The sequence below is a fragment of the Tenrec ecaudatus genome, chromosome X, assembly GCF_050624435.1.
Source record: "Tenrec ecaudatus isolate mTenEca1 chromosome X, mTenEca1.hap1, whole genome shotgun sequence".
NCBI lineage: Eukaryota > Metazoa > Chordata > Mammalia > Afrosoricida > Tenrecidae > Tenrec > Tenrec ecaudatus.
In genome coordinates, this window is record NC_134548.1 from 10,735,127 (window position 1) to 10,748,492 (window position 13,366).

General features: G+C 40.2%; 1 protein-coding gene across 2 annotated transcripts in view; it reads left to right on the forward strand.

Moving 5' to 3' along the window:
• GLRA2 (glycine receptor alpha 2) overlaps window positions 1–10,833 on the forward strand; it is a 228,217-nt gene extending 217,384 nt beyond the window's left edge. For both annotated transcript variants that reach the window (XM_075539272.1, XM_075539271.1), the window contains exon 9: window positions 10,555–10,833. In XM_075539272.1, the coding sequence (XP_075395387.1) occupies window positions 10,555–10,833 (279 nt within the window). The remainder of the gene's footprint in view (window positions 1–10,554) is intronic.
• Window positions 10,834–13,366: the final 2,533 nt, after the last annotated feature.

The window sequence follows — 13,366 nt, forward strand, 5'->3', positions numbered from 1 at the left end:
GAGCACCTAAGTTCTCAAAGTGACATCTTTGTTCTTTAACTCTTTTACAGCAGATTTGGCAGTACAGGACATTATTAGATTTTTAAAATCCTTTTATTGGGGGCTCGTACAACTCTTATCACAATTCATACATCCATCCATTGTGTCAAGCACATTTGTACATTAGTTGCCATCATCATTCTCAAAACATTTGCTTTCTACTTGAGCCCTTGATATCATCTCCTCATTTCCCCTCTCTCCCTGCTCCCCCTCCCTCATGAACCATGGATAATTTATAAAGTATTATTATTTTGTCATATCTTACACTGTCCAGTTTTTTGACTGTTTCTTTCCCGAGCATTGATCATGGATCCAAGTACCATACAATGAAATAGTTGACAACTTTAATCTTTTTTCCACCTATCATGATGTTGTTTCTTGGTCCAGCTGTGAAGATTTTGCTTTTCTTTATGTTGAGGTGTAATTCACACAGAAGGCTGTCATCGTTCATCTTCATCAGTCTTCTTTGATCTTCACGTTTTCCTGGCTTTCAGCAAGCAGGGTTGTATTATCGGCATATCACAAGATGTTAATTGGTCTTCCTTCAGTTCAGAGACAGCATTCTTCATATGGTGAGCTTCTCAGTGTGCAGATAGAGAGGTATGGTGTTCAAACAATTGCCTCTTGTTCAGGTTCCACATGAGGACAATTAAGTGTTCTGGCGTTCCCATTCTTTGTAATGGTATCTAAATTTGAATACCATTGCATAGTCAATAAAGCCTGGGTAAACATCTTTCTGGTATTCATCAGATGCTTTCAGTCAAGACCTATCTGACAACAGCAATAATATCCCTTGTTCTAAGTCTTCTTCCAAATCTGGGTCGAACAGGTGGATAGTGGCCTTTGAACGTGCACAATGACCTGAAGAGTTGCTTGGCTACATGCATCTATCAGGTGCTCAAGTGTTTCAGAATGAATTGATTCCTTTCATTGATGAAATTTCTTCCTGGTTTGCCTATATCGATTGAAGTGTGATACTGTCCTGGAGAATTTGGTAGTCAAGATAATCTAAGTTAGAAAGCAAGTAAATAAATGTTTGGTATGTTGTGCTCGTGTGCTGTCACTGCCTTTAGTTTGTCCGTTGGATTATCTTTTGATCACCTGTAAACCCTTATTTCTCCACTCCAGTTTTCTCTGGACAGAGTAGGCACTGTCTCAGCATTCACTTTGTTGGCACAGATGCCAAAAACATTAATTATTTAACAGCTCAATTTCCAGGTGGAAGATGTTCGCCTTCATGCTTCTTAGAGTTTAGTGTGTCTTCTTTGCAATTGAGCTAGGCTAGAATTGACAGAAACTCCTTGGAAATAATTTCCACATGCAAGACAGTGCTTCCCTCTTGAGGAATGGAAACATCACAATCACGTTATTGATTTCTAAATGACGTTCCATGACTACAGCTGACAGTAAATAGAAATATTTCTGCTTTATGGTATTTGAGCAGAGAACCGATTAATTATTTTTGCAACACTTACTTTCTAGCCATTAAAAATATGGTTCCCTGTAGAATGAGATGTCTATCTCACTTTAGAATATTATTCCAAAAATGTGCATTCAAATATGCTTCAGAGGTCATAGGGCCCATGAGTCCTAAAATAGTCAGTGGCTGGCCCTTTGCAGATAATATGTACTGGCCCCTGAGCTTGAGAGAGAGCAGAGGTCCAAGAGGTAAAGAGGACTTTGTAAATATTTGTCTTTTTCTTGGAGAGTCCTGAGCAAAAGAAGACATGAATGGGTTTACATTTTAACACGATCACTCTAGTTTCTATGTTGAGAATAAACGCCCTTTCTGAGAGATGGGGCATGCGTATAGAAAATGGAAGAGCAGTTAGAAAACTAGAGGATGATGGCAGTAATTCTGGAGCCAAGTCTAACGGGCTACCATTTCATGGTTCAGACTAGCATGTCCTGTTGGAGTTGGTAAGAAATGACTGGAGTGGGGTGTGCATATTGATCTGGTTGGGTTTCCTGATGGTAGATGTGTTACATAGACCCATGTAGCTGCAAGGAAGGCTGCAAAAGGTTATCTATGTATTTGCTTGAGTCTGCCTAAAGCAGTCATATAAAAACAGAGGGGATTTTTGACATCCAGGAGACAATTGGTCATGTCTGGAGACTGTTCTGATTGTTATCACTGAAGAAAGGCATCTTATAGTCAGAAATCGGGGACTTTGTTAAACTTCCTACAATGCACAGGACAGCCCTCCACAACAACAAAAAAGAAAACGTGCGTGCCAAACATCAATAGTGCCAGGGTGGAGAAACCATTAGCAAAAGGAAGACCGCCCTCCCCCCTCCACCTAGAGAAGTAGGAAAAAACTAGTTGGGGTCAGAAATGGTGAGTCGTAGCCCATCTCACTTCCTTATGGCTTTCCCCCAAACCTCCATTATACATTTGGCAGTTTGTGGAAACATCAGCTTGGGGAATCCCTGCTCTGACCATGGCTGCGTTCTTTTGGTTTGCTTGTTTGTCTCCTCTTGCCCACATGTTTTCCTCAGTTATTTGGAGTGAACTTGGTCATGAATTAGAGTCCCTGCTAAATCTGTTCCTTACCCATTGCCATTGAATCGATTTTAACTCATGACAATCCCATGTTTTCAAGAGTAAAACTGTTCCCTAAGGCTTTCTTGGCAGTAATCTTTACAGAAGCAAATAACCAGGCCTTTCTTCATGGTGTCACTGGGGTGGAGTTGAATGTCCAACTTTTAAGCTAGTAATTGAGTGCAAAACCTTTGTACTACACAGGGACTTTGTTTGATACAGAACCTTGTAAAAATAGCATACACTTGAGGCAATGAAGGAGATTTGTGTGTGATGATTTCCAAAGAGATTAATAGAGTGTTTCATTAAATTAGAATTTAAAACATAAACTGTGGTTTGGTGATAACAGTAGATCCACAGGATTTTTTTTTATTTCCTCCCCAAACTTAATCTGTGTATGAGTTCAAATATTCCTAATATTATTCAAACATTTCTTTGTCTTCAGCAGTGGGTAATAACTGACAAGGTCGAATTTATTTGTTGAAATATTTGCATATATCTACTATATACAGGCTTTTCATTTACCTTGCCCTATTATTTTAATTTGTGAATAGATGCATATTTTTTAATTGTCTCCTGTAGTGTCTGTCTATTTCATTGATTTCCTTTGTGAAAAGTATGTGTTTCTTTCTAGGATTGTTATTAAACTTTTTCTTATCTTAGTTGCTTACTAGCTTAATACGGGGCCAAAAATGGACAATGTTTTAAATATAGATCACAAATACCTCAGTTTCTTGAGTGATATTGTTGAGGTTAGCATTGCCTTAATTTTATATAAATCCAGTGTGCAAAAATAAATCTCATTATATATAAACAAGGAGGCAGTATTTTATGTTACAACAGATTTTTCAAATATTGAATTAAGAAGTATTACTTATATGTTTTCAGTGTAGAAAGGTTCATCCAAGTATAATTTTTAGGTACTAGAGATATTAAAATGAGTAAGCCTAGGTCTCTGTCTTTGAATGTTACATAAAGGAGGTGTGTCAGTCTGGGTAGACTAGAGAAACAAATCCACAGAAACTCATATGTATATAAGATAGAGTTTTATATAAAAGGTAGGTGTACATTAAGAAAGCATCCCAACCCAGAGCTGTCCAAACCCATAAGACCAACATTAACCCATAAGTCTGACACCGATCTACAAAGTCCTCCTCAATCTCACAAAACACACGCAATGACAGTAACTGCAGGAGGAAAGCCGTATCGGTGAGCATGTAAGCATCTCAGTGCTGGCAGGGGTCTTCATGCAGCTGCTCCAGCACCCAGGGCTGCTTCAGGTAGATCCATCTGGCTTCTTCTCAGGGATGCCTTACAGGAAGTGAGCCTGGCCAGCTGAAGCAGGGAACTGACTAAGTCAGCTTCACCCTGGTCTGACCATCAGATAGCAAGAGACCCGAAAACTAGAAAGGCGAGGCTCACCGAGCCATTTATCTCTCTCCCTTCAATTAATCCCACAAGTGTTTATTGGCTAGATTGGCACAACAAACCTCAACTATCTCAGGAGGTAAATGGGTAAAAGGCTGATTTTAATACAATGAAATAGGTTCTCTTACGGAGGTGTGCATCAGGCAGAATAAGAGCAGAGAACCATGGCCTAGGCTCAAGGGTCAAGGCCATCCTAAAAGCAGTCTTGAATAACATGCAAGAGATTTCCTCATGAAGAGAGACGAGAGATATATTGTATGAAGGGAAGCAACTGAACAAAGTCAGATGTCATGGAAACCCATGAGAGAAGTAGGTACGAAGCAGGGCATCTGGGACATTGACTGTCACACATGCTGCTGTTGTTGTTGTTAGGTGCCCTGGAGTTGGTTCTGACCATAGTGACCCTTTGCACAACAGAACAAAGCACTGCATGGCTCTGCACCATCCTCACAGTTGTTCTTACACCTGAGCCCTATGATGCAACCTCTGTGTCAGTCCATCTCATCAAGGATCTTCCTCTTTTTCTCTGCCCCTCCACTTTACCAAACATGATGTCCTTCTTCACAGACTGGCCTCTCCTGACAATATGTTCAATCTATTTAGGAAGAAGTCTTGTCATGCTTGCCTCTCGGGAACATACTTGGCCTTAGTTCTTCCAATGTAGATCAGTTTGTCCTTTTAGCAGACTATGGGGATTTCCATATTCTTCTCCAACATCCCAATGCAAATGCATCTATTGTATGGTCTTCCTGATTCAGTGTCCAACTTTCACCTGTAGATGATGCAATGGAGAATACCATGGTTTGGATGAGGCACACCTAAGTCCTTTAAATAACATACTTGCTGCTCAATACTCTAAAGAGGTATGTTCAGCAGATTTACCTAAGGCAATACATCTTTTGAGCTCTTTATAGGGTTTACAAGACTGTATTTCTCTATGAGAGTAGACAGCCTCTTCTTTCATCTGAGGAGCAGCTAGTGGATTCAAATATCCAAACTTTCAGTTAGCAGCCTAATGCCTAAGTGCTAATCTGGGTCCACTAGAGAAATAAATTCATAGACATTCATATGAGTATAAAAAAGAGCTTTATATAAAAGAGTAATTGGATATTTAAAAAACAGCCCAACCCAGTCCAGATCAAGTCCATAAGTCCGATGTTAGCCCATATGTCTGAGACCACTCTATAAATTCCTGTTCAGACTCATGCAACACATGCAATGACACCGAATGCAGGAAGATCACAGTACAGAGGGTAGGAAGTCTTGTGGATCCAGTGGTGGTGGTAGCATCTTAGCGATGGTGTGGGCCTCCATGTGGCTCCTCCAGCTTCAGGGCTCTCGCTCCATCAGTGTCGCTCCCTGCGACTTGTTAACGGGAATGTCTCACAGAGAGAGTGTGTATCCTGCCCCAGGGAGGAAGGCAGGAGTTCCCAGAATCCTCAGGAGATGGTCATGCCCACACACACAGAGCCTCATTTCGCTATGATCTGATTGATAGGCTAGACTCCGCCCCTTACTCTAGTTGACAGGAGATTATGTAACTGCCATACTAACCTACCGTGTCACCATATGATGAACATAATCCTAGTCCTCTGAATAGGCATCATTGAGCCACCTTGTGGTCCGGGGACTTTCTTAGTGAAAATTCACTATGCTTGGGCTCATACTGAGTGCTAAGGACAGCTGGAGACGACCTTATGTGCCTTGGATTAACTGAGTTCCACGCAGTTTCAAATCAATCCCAACTAAGCATTTCCCACTTGAACAGAAGAGATACTCAGTCTAATCAAAGGAATTTGAGTGAGAAATATAAGGAACAGAATTTTTCCCAACGACTGATTTTAGGGCCCTTTGATTTCTTCCTCTATAGGGCAAAAGAGAATATTCAGAAATATGGATTCAGCTAAAAATGTTCACTTTATAAGTACCATGTTCTTAAATTACATTGAGATCATTTGTGTTTAGCAAACACTTCACTACAATGCAATTCTAATGAACTTTGGGTCCAGCTTCACATGTAGAAATGATTTATTCCAAACACAAGAATGAGAAATTGGGGGAGACGGATTTATAATTAGTAACACTGATGCATAAAATAAGCAGAGTTAGATAAGGAGTTGCAAAGGAATCGAAGAGTGCCATTGCAGTGCTCCATAAAGCAGAGAGGATTTAAGGATATTTTTATCGAAATGGGCTGCACCGAAACTTTGACCAAGTGATTAATTTCTATGAGAATTCAATCAGTCAAACAACAAAACAAGGGCAACTCTAAGGTCCACTGCTCAAAGTTGCTGAAGATGGCAGGTAGGCAGAAGTAATTTAATAACTGGGTCCCGTGTTAATTAGAAAATGTGAAGAATCCATGTTTAAAATTCTAGAAGGATCTAACGACCTCTCTCTGTGAATATGTTCAACTAAGCTGTTCTTTATTTAAGCTTCAGTTCATCCATGATTCAGACTCCTCTACACTTTACACTCATATAAGAATCTTGCCATATTACCATCACATTTTATTCTGAGTCCGCTATAAAGGCAATTAGTCATTCATTATCACACAAAAAATTCAAATTGGTTGTAACTATGTTTTCAGAATCAAAACTATATCCTTTGATGTGGATAATTTAAGGTTCTATATTTAAAAGACACCGAATGAGTCATAATGGTAAATAAGACCCTTAAACTAGCATTCATATCTCCTGCATATAAAAATTAAATGGGTAATTCCTACCTATGATGCATTTATTTTTTGTGGTAGAGACTTGTAAAGAAGCGATTTAATTAGCTGTAACTATACTCAGAAGCATAATTTGAAATACTGTTGAATGAATGAGGAAAGTGATTTCAAGCAAAGGGAAACCCTTTAAAAATACCTTTCCATTCATCATTCAACAAACATTTATTAAGTGCACACTGTTTGCATGGCCATGTCTCACATCATGATATTCTATCTTAGCTATGGTAGTTAATTGGAGATACTCTTTTCAACTGTCCGTGCCCAGCATGTGGGGAAAGATTATAGAAATTAAATGAATGTGGACATTTCTTTTAAGTATTTAGATTTCCTTTTGTTTTGTGTACTAAAAAATAAGTGCCTACCTTTCTACCTCGTTAGGGACTCAGGAATATAAAAGAAACAATGTTGTCTGATTCAGGCAGTAGCTATATGCTTGCTTAATCTTGAGTTTCTGAATGTTTATAGAGGTGAGAGCAGCAATTTTCAGGATTCTAAAGATACGTTACAGAAAAACAGGATGGTCAATTTAGGCCGTTAAGGGGACAATTATTTTGAGAGGCTGTTTCCATTTGAGAAGTAATTTTTGATTTAATGATATAGCTGGGACTCAGCATTTTAAAGTTGCCCATTAGAGCTCCTTCAAGCCACTGGCTTCCAACATTTCACGTTAGTCACTGGATTTTTAAAAATTTAGAGCAGATCCCCAGTTATAAGGAAAAAATCAATAAATTCTGGATTTGAGTCTAAGACTGATTTAAATCTTCATTTGGGGCTCATGTAGCTGAGAACAGGGAAGTCTCCGATGTCAGGCTGGGTTTTCTTTGCCAACTTCATTCTATGATCATACCAGAGACTGAAAGTCCTGCACAGATAGGGAGCTTATTGAACTTCATCAACACTTTCTCCATCTCCCAAGAACTTAGCACAGTGAATATTAGAGGCTAAATACTCACTATTTAATTGTTGAATTAAAAAAACCTTCATTACAATTTATTATGAAATGAGGCAGTATCTTGACCTAATATGTTGTAGGACCAAATGCAAACCCATTACTATCAAGTCAATGCTGACTCGTAGTGACCCTCTAAGCCAGAGTAGAACTGCCCCAGAAAGGTTTCATAAATCTTTATGGAAGCAGATTTCTCTTGCCACATCTCTCAATTAGCAGCTAAGCACTTAACCACACTGATACCAGGGTGCTTGATCTCAAGGAAAGCAATGTAGAGATGCCTTCATGAAGCAGCCGGGTCACAGCTACTTTATCCCCATGAGAGAAACCAGTTCACTGAAGGGCGTAATTAGTGTCCTTTATTGGTAGCACTAGGTGCATTCCTTAGTCAGAACCATTAATGCATCAAGCAAATGAGCCCTTCATTTTCTAGAGTAATCTTCCTAGAGATCAGATCTACACATTAGAGTGTCATGGGATATTTGGCAATCAATCATTGCCACTGGCTCTCCCTCTCCAGGTTAGGTTCTTCCAAGAAATTTCCAGGTTACAATGCTATGGTTAGTACACTGGTACAGATAGGAACAGGAAACAGAGGGAATCCAGGGCGGGTGATACCTTCAGGACCAGGGGTGTGGGTGGCGATAATGGGAAGGTAGAGGGAGAGTGGGTTGGAAAGAGGGAACCGATTACAAGGATCTACATGTGACAACAGAAAAGTGGGTGAAGGGAGACATCGGACAAAATAATAATTTATAAATTATCAAGGGATCATGAGAGAGGGAGGAGCGAGGAGGGAGAGGAAAAATGAGGACCTGATGCCAAGGGCTTAAGTGGAGAGCAAATGTTTTGAGAATGATGAGGGCAATGAATGTACATATGTGCTTTCCACAATTGACGTATGTATGGATTGTGATAAGAGTTGTATGAGCCTCTGATAAAACGATTTTTTAAAATGCCACGTTTACCCATGTGTAGTGATGCCCCCATGAAAGGCTCTGTACTATTTAGTGATAAATCAATGTGTCCAAGAATACTTTTGGAGTCTTGACTTCATTTGCAGGCAGCATATACCTCTCAGAGTGGGAAGTGGTAACAGGTACTGATCTAGCTAAGTGAACCGGGTCCAAGCCTATCTTGCCTCCTTTCTGGGTCCTGCATCTACTACCAGTGTTCATGTTGAATCTGACCATGTCTTCTCTAATCCTTGTATGTTTCTTTCGATCACATGCTCTCCCACTTCCCCTTTTAGACATGGTAAATTGTAATGAACTGAAAGCTCTTCTCACTTTCTTTATGGAGATCTCCTTATGAAGTTATAAACTTCATTTCAATGGACAGGACATCATTTGCTTTTCTTGTGCCATTTTTAGGTTACAGTTGGTCTCTCATTCACATTATCCTATAAGTCTGTTGTTCAGTCTACCTGGTATATTTAGTTGAAGACACTACTGACATACAATAAACACTGATGTAATAAAAGCAATACCAAGTTGTCTGCTCTTGGGGGAAAAGTAACCATTATTGATGATCTGGCAAGGGAAGATGACAGTGCCTCTGGTGACTCCAAAGGGTCTGTGAAGTATTAAAGAAGGCAACAATCTAGTTGGAGGAGAACATGATTTAATTGATGGCTAGATTGAAAACAAACCAACAAACTCACTGCCCTGGAGTTGATGCTGAATCACGGCAACCGTATAGGACAGGGTAGAACTGCCCCTGTGAGTTTCCAAGACTGTAACTCCCTACCAGAGTAGAAATCTCTTTCTCCCATGGAGTGACTGGTGGTTTCCAACTGCTGACCTTAAGTTTAGCAACCCGACTTGTAACCACTCTGCCACCAGGACTTCTTAATTGATGGCCACATAGGCATAGATTTTAATAATTTTATTATAAAATTATAAATAATTTTAAATGTAATAATAATAATCTCGCCTTTTCAAGCCCTTCATTTTGATCCTCTCTTCACCCCATCGCAGACGCAGAATCTCATACATTTGTCTCTACCAAGCTTATTCGCTCTTTGTCCCCAGGAATGCCTATGATTTATCAGCTTTTTGTCATTCATCTAGAAGTCATCAACACCAAATACTATTGATAGCATGTAAAAAACACGCAGGTTTAAAGACATTAGGGATGACAAACAAGCCATAGGATCAAGGATCACATTCTACAGTAGAAAAATTAGCTATTGTGGAAATATTAAACACTAAATAATTAATACCATACCATAATGTATCAGGGACATTAAACTTGGAGAATAGAGGAGAAATTTTGTATAGATCTTAGGGGCTAACCTTAGGCTAACACATGGACACTCATATTTTTAATTGACCCTTTTGAAGCCACTGTTAATGTAAGGAGCCAGGTTGTAAATGGGCCACATTCCTAGAAATGTTCCATTTTGTGTCAGGCACACAGCAGGGGTTCTGAATGAGTGTTGCGTGGGTGCGGGAGTAAACATAAGCTCATCATCATAGATTTTGAGTTTTGTGTTGGCATTTGGAGCACCGACTTTAAACGACTCTATCCAAAGCTGTGGCTTAACAAGCTAGATTACAGGAAAGTCAGTATTGAATATGACTAATACGTAGGTGCTGTAGGTTTGTTGATTAATTAATACGACCACAAGTCACCATTCCTGCGCTGAAAATGTAATGACCTGTATCTGTTCCATGACTAATAAGATTTGAATTTGAAAAAAAACCAAACAAACATCCCACTCTCCAAACCTCTGCTCCACTCCCACCCACCCCCTGCAACCAGGTAACTGTGATTTAGTCTTTTACCTCTGAAAAGTTCTCAGCATCTTCCATTTGACTTGAGTGACACCCAGTGTGCTTCCTGTCTTTATTCCCCCAGGAGGAAGATACCACTCGGGAAAGTCGCTTTAATTTCAGTGGTTATGGGATGGGTCACTGCCTCCAAGTGAAAGAAGGGGCTACTGTCAAGACCACACCTGCCAACCCGCTGCCACCTCCTCCTAAAGATGCCGACGCCATCAAGAAGAAGTTTGTGGACCGGGCAAAACGAATTGACACAATATCTCGAGCTGCCTTCCCATTGGCCTTTCTCATTTTTAACATCTTCTATTGGATCACATATAAGATCATTCGGCATGAAGATGTCCACAAGAAATAAGTGTGTCCTACACACCTGGGGGCCTTCTTGCCTAAGTGTTGTGCTTGTAAATACACAGTGAAATTGTCTTTCTATCACTTTGACAGCGGAAAAGTTTGGGGGAGGGAAGTGGAGGGAGGATCATGTGGGTGGGTTTCCTGCACCAACATGAAAAGAGAGAGAGAGAGAGAGAGAGAGAGAGAGAGAGAGAGAGAGAGAGAGAGAGAGAGAAAGTTATCTAGACCATGACAGAGAAGAAAAAAGTTTGCACAAAAGTGAGGTGTTGCAGAATCACATGAGCATCATCCTCTTCCATAGTGTTTAATGTTGTTCTTTCAGACAGTGCATCCCTCAGACATGATATGCAGGGTCAAGGTCTCGAGATCTATTTGTCTTTTGATTTGGTTTGGTTTTGACCTATTCTGGTACTGAAATGTAAGCTTATAAAAATGCACACGCACAAACTGAGAATTCTTATCATCTGACCATTGAGACTAGCCAACAGTGAGCGAATTGAGAACCATTTTTTTTTTTCAGGAAAATGCTGCCTCCTTTTTAACACAAGCCTCCTGAGCTACGGTTCTTTCTGATATCTGTCGTTCATGTTTCACCCGAGAAACCCTCTCGTGGATCATAACGTATTTCTACTTTCCAGAAAACAATAGCAACCACCAATGACAAAGAACAGATTTCTACAATACTGTCTGTGTAGTTGTGTATTTGAAAATTCTTCTTTGTTCCTAGCAGTAATTTTGAGGTTAAACTTGTGAACTGTGCAATCGATTCAATAGCATACTCTCTTAAAAGTAAGAGTGCCCATTTTGTTTGAAAGCACCTGCTTTCTTTTCATTTTTGGCTCTGTAGGTGTGTGACTTTTAAGTGTGTAAGTGTGACTTCGCCGTTGCCTCCTCTCGGCCACAGTATTTATGCAGATGGTGTGTCCTGAACGATGTAGCTCAGATTAGCTTGCATTTCCCATTTCTGCTTCTCATGTGAGGTGTCGCCACTAGTCCTATGCCGATTGACCCCTGATTTCTACTGCTAATCCAAGTGACTATCGTTTTAAATACCCTTGACTAACTGAAAGAATTTTAAAATTGTACTGTGATTTTCATAACCCGTTGCCTTTTTGGTACCAGCTACGTGGTTCGAATCCTGGCTACGTGTTTTAAGTAAGAAAAAAATAAAAGAAGTATTTTTGCTTACTCAGATAAAAGACAACCTGTAAAATTATAATGAAAAATTTAAATTTTACATGTGCTGTAAAAGGGGTTATTAAAAGTATTTGTTCAATTTCAATAAAGCTAAGTGTGCCACAGAGTGTCTCTAGAGTGTTTGTCATGCTTGCATGGAAATATAAATAATTTAGACCAGGACAACTTTGAGTTTTGTATCGGCTCTCCTCATAAATTTGAAGCATGTACAAAGCGATTATATTATAAGCATATACATCCCAACGGAGAAATAGGGAAATGGAGGCATGGAAGCATTGGTGACTATTGTAACACCTGACAGTGGCTCCTTCACATGAGATGGAGGAGGGTTCAAGAGCTTTGAGGAATTCTAAAATCTCAAGGTGAAAAGAAATGTAAAAGACCAATTCATCCATCTGCTTGCTCATCATAATTTGTCTGGAATGGTATTCCAAGATGATATACAACTTCTGCAAACTCAAGGGAGGTCTAGGTAGCCCTTGGAAACTTCTGCACTGAAAGATATCCATTATACTATTCTCAGGCAGATGTGGATTCATGAGTCAATGTGGGTGACCTTTTAAAACTGTTCATGGCGTCCTGGTCCCATCGTGGTTAAACACGCAGTTGCTAACTGAATGGCCGGCAGACTGAACTCACTCCGCAACTCTTTAGAGAAAGCCCAGCCACTGTGCTCCTAGAAAGGTCGCCACCGAGGAAACCCTATGGGACAGTTCTGCTCTGTCACACAGGGTATGAGTTGCGATGGACTCAATGGCATGCCGCCGCCGCCACCACCACCACCAGCAGCAGCCTATTGAAACACCAATCCTTTCTAAGTAGAGATGGGTTGTAGAGTTGCCAGGACCATGACTTCTGGAGAGAGACTAGCTCTGACACTTAGCAACAGTGGGTGCGCTACCTGATTTTTCTTCCTCCCTAGATCTTTAAAAGAAATAACAGAAAAATGCAGGGCAAGCTATTAACAGTGCCTCATACATAGAAAGTTCTCAATAACCAACGTTTCATTTTCCTGCTAAGTTGATTCTAACTCACAGTGACCCTAGAGACTAGTATAGAACTGCCCCAGTGTTTCTGAGCTTTATGGGAGCATCTCGCCATGCCCTTTCTCATATGGAACCTCTGGTGGGTTTGAACCCCTGACCTCTGGATTAGCAAGCCAGTTCTCAACAATCATTCCTTCCCATAACGATTACTCCCACACTCCTCGAATTTAGACAACCATAGTATCAATGTGATTCCCTCTCATAAATGACTCCAGAGGACAGAGTAGAAGTGCCCGCGTGGGTTTCTGAGGCTGTAAATCTTTACCAGAGCAGAAAACCCCATCTTCCTTCAGA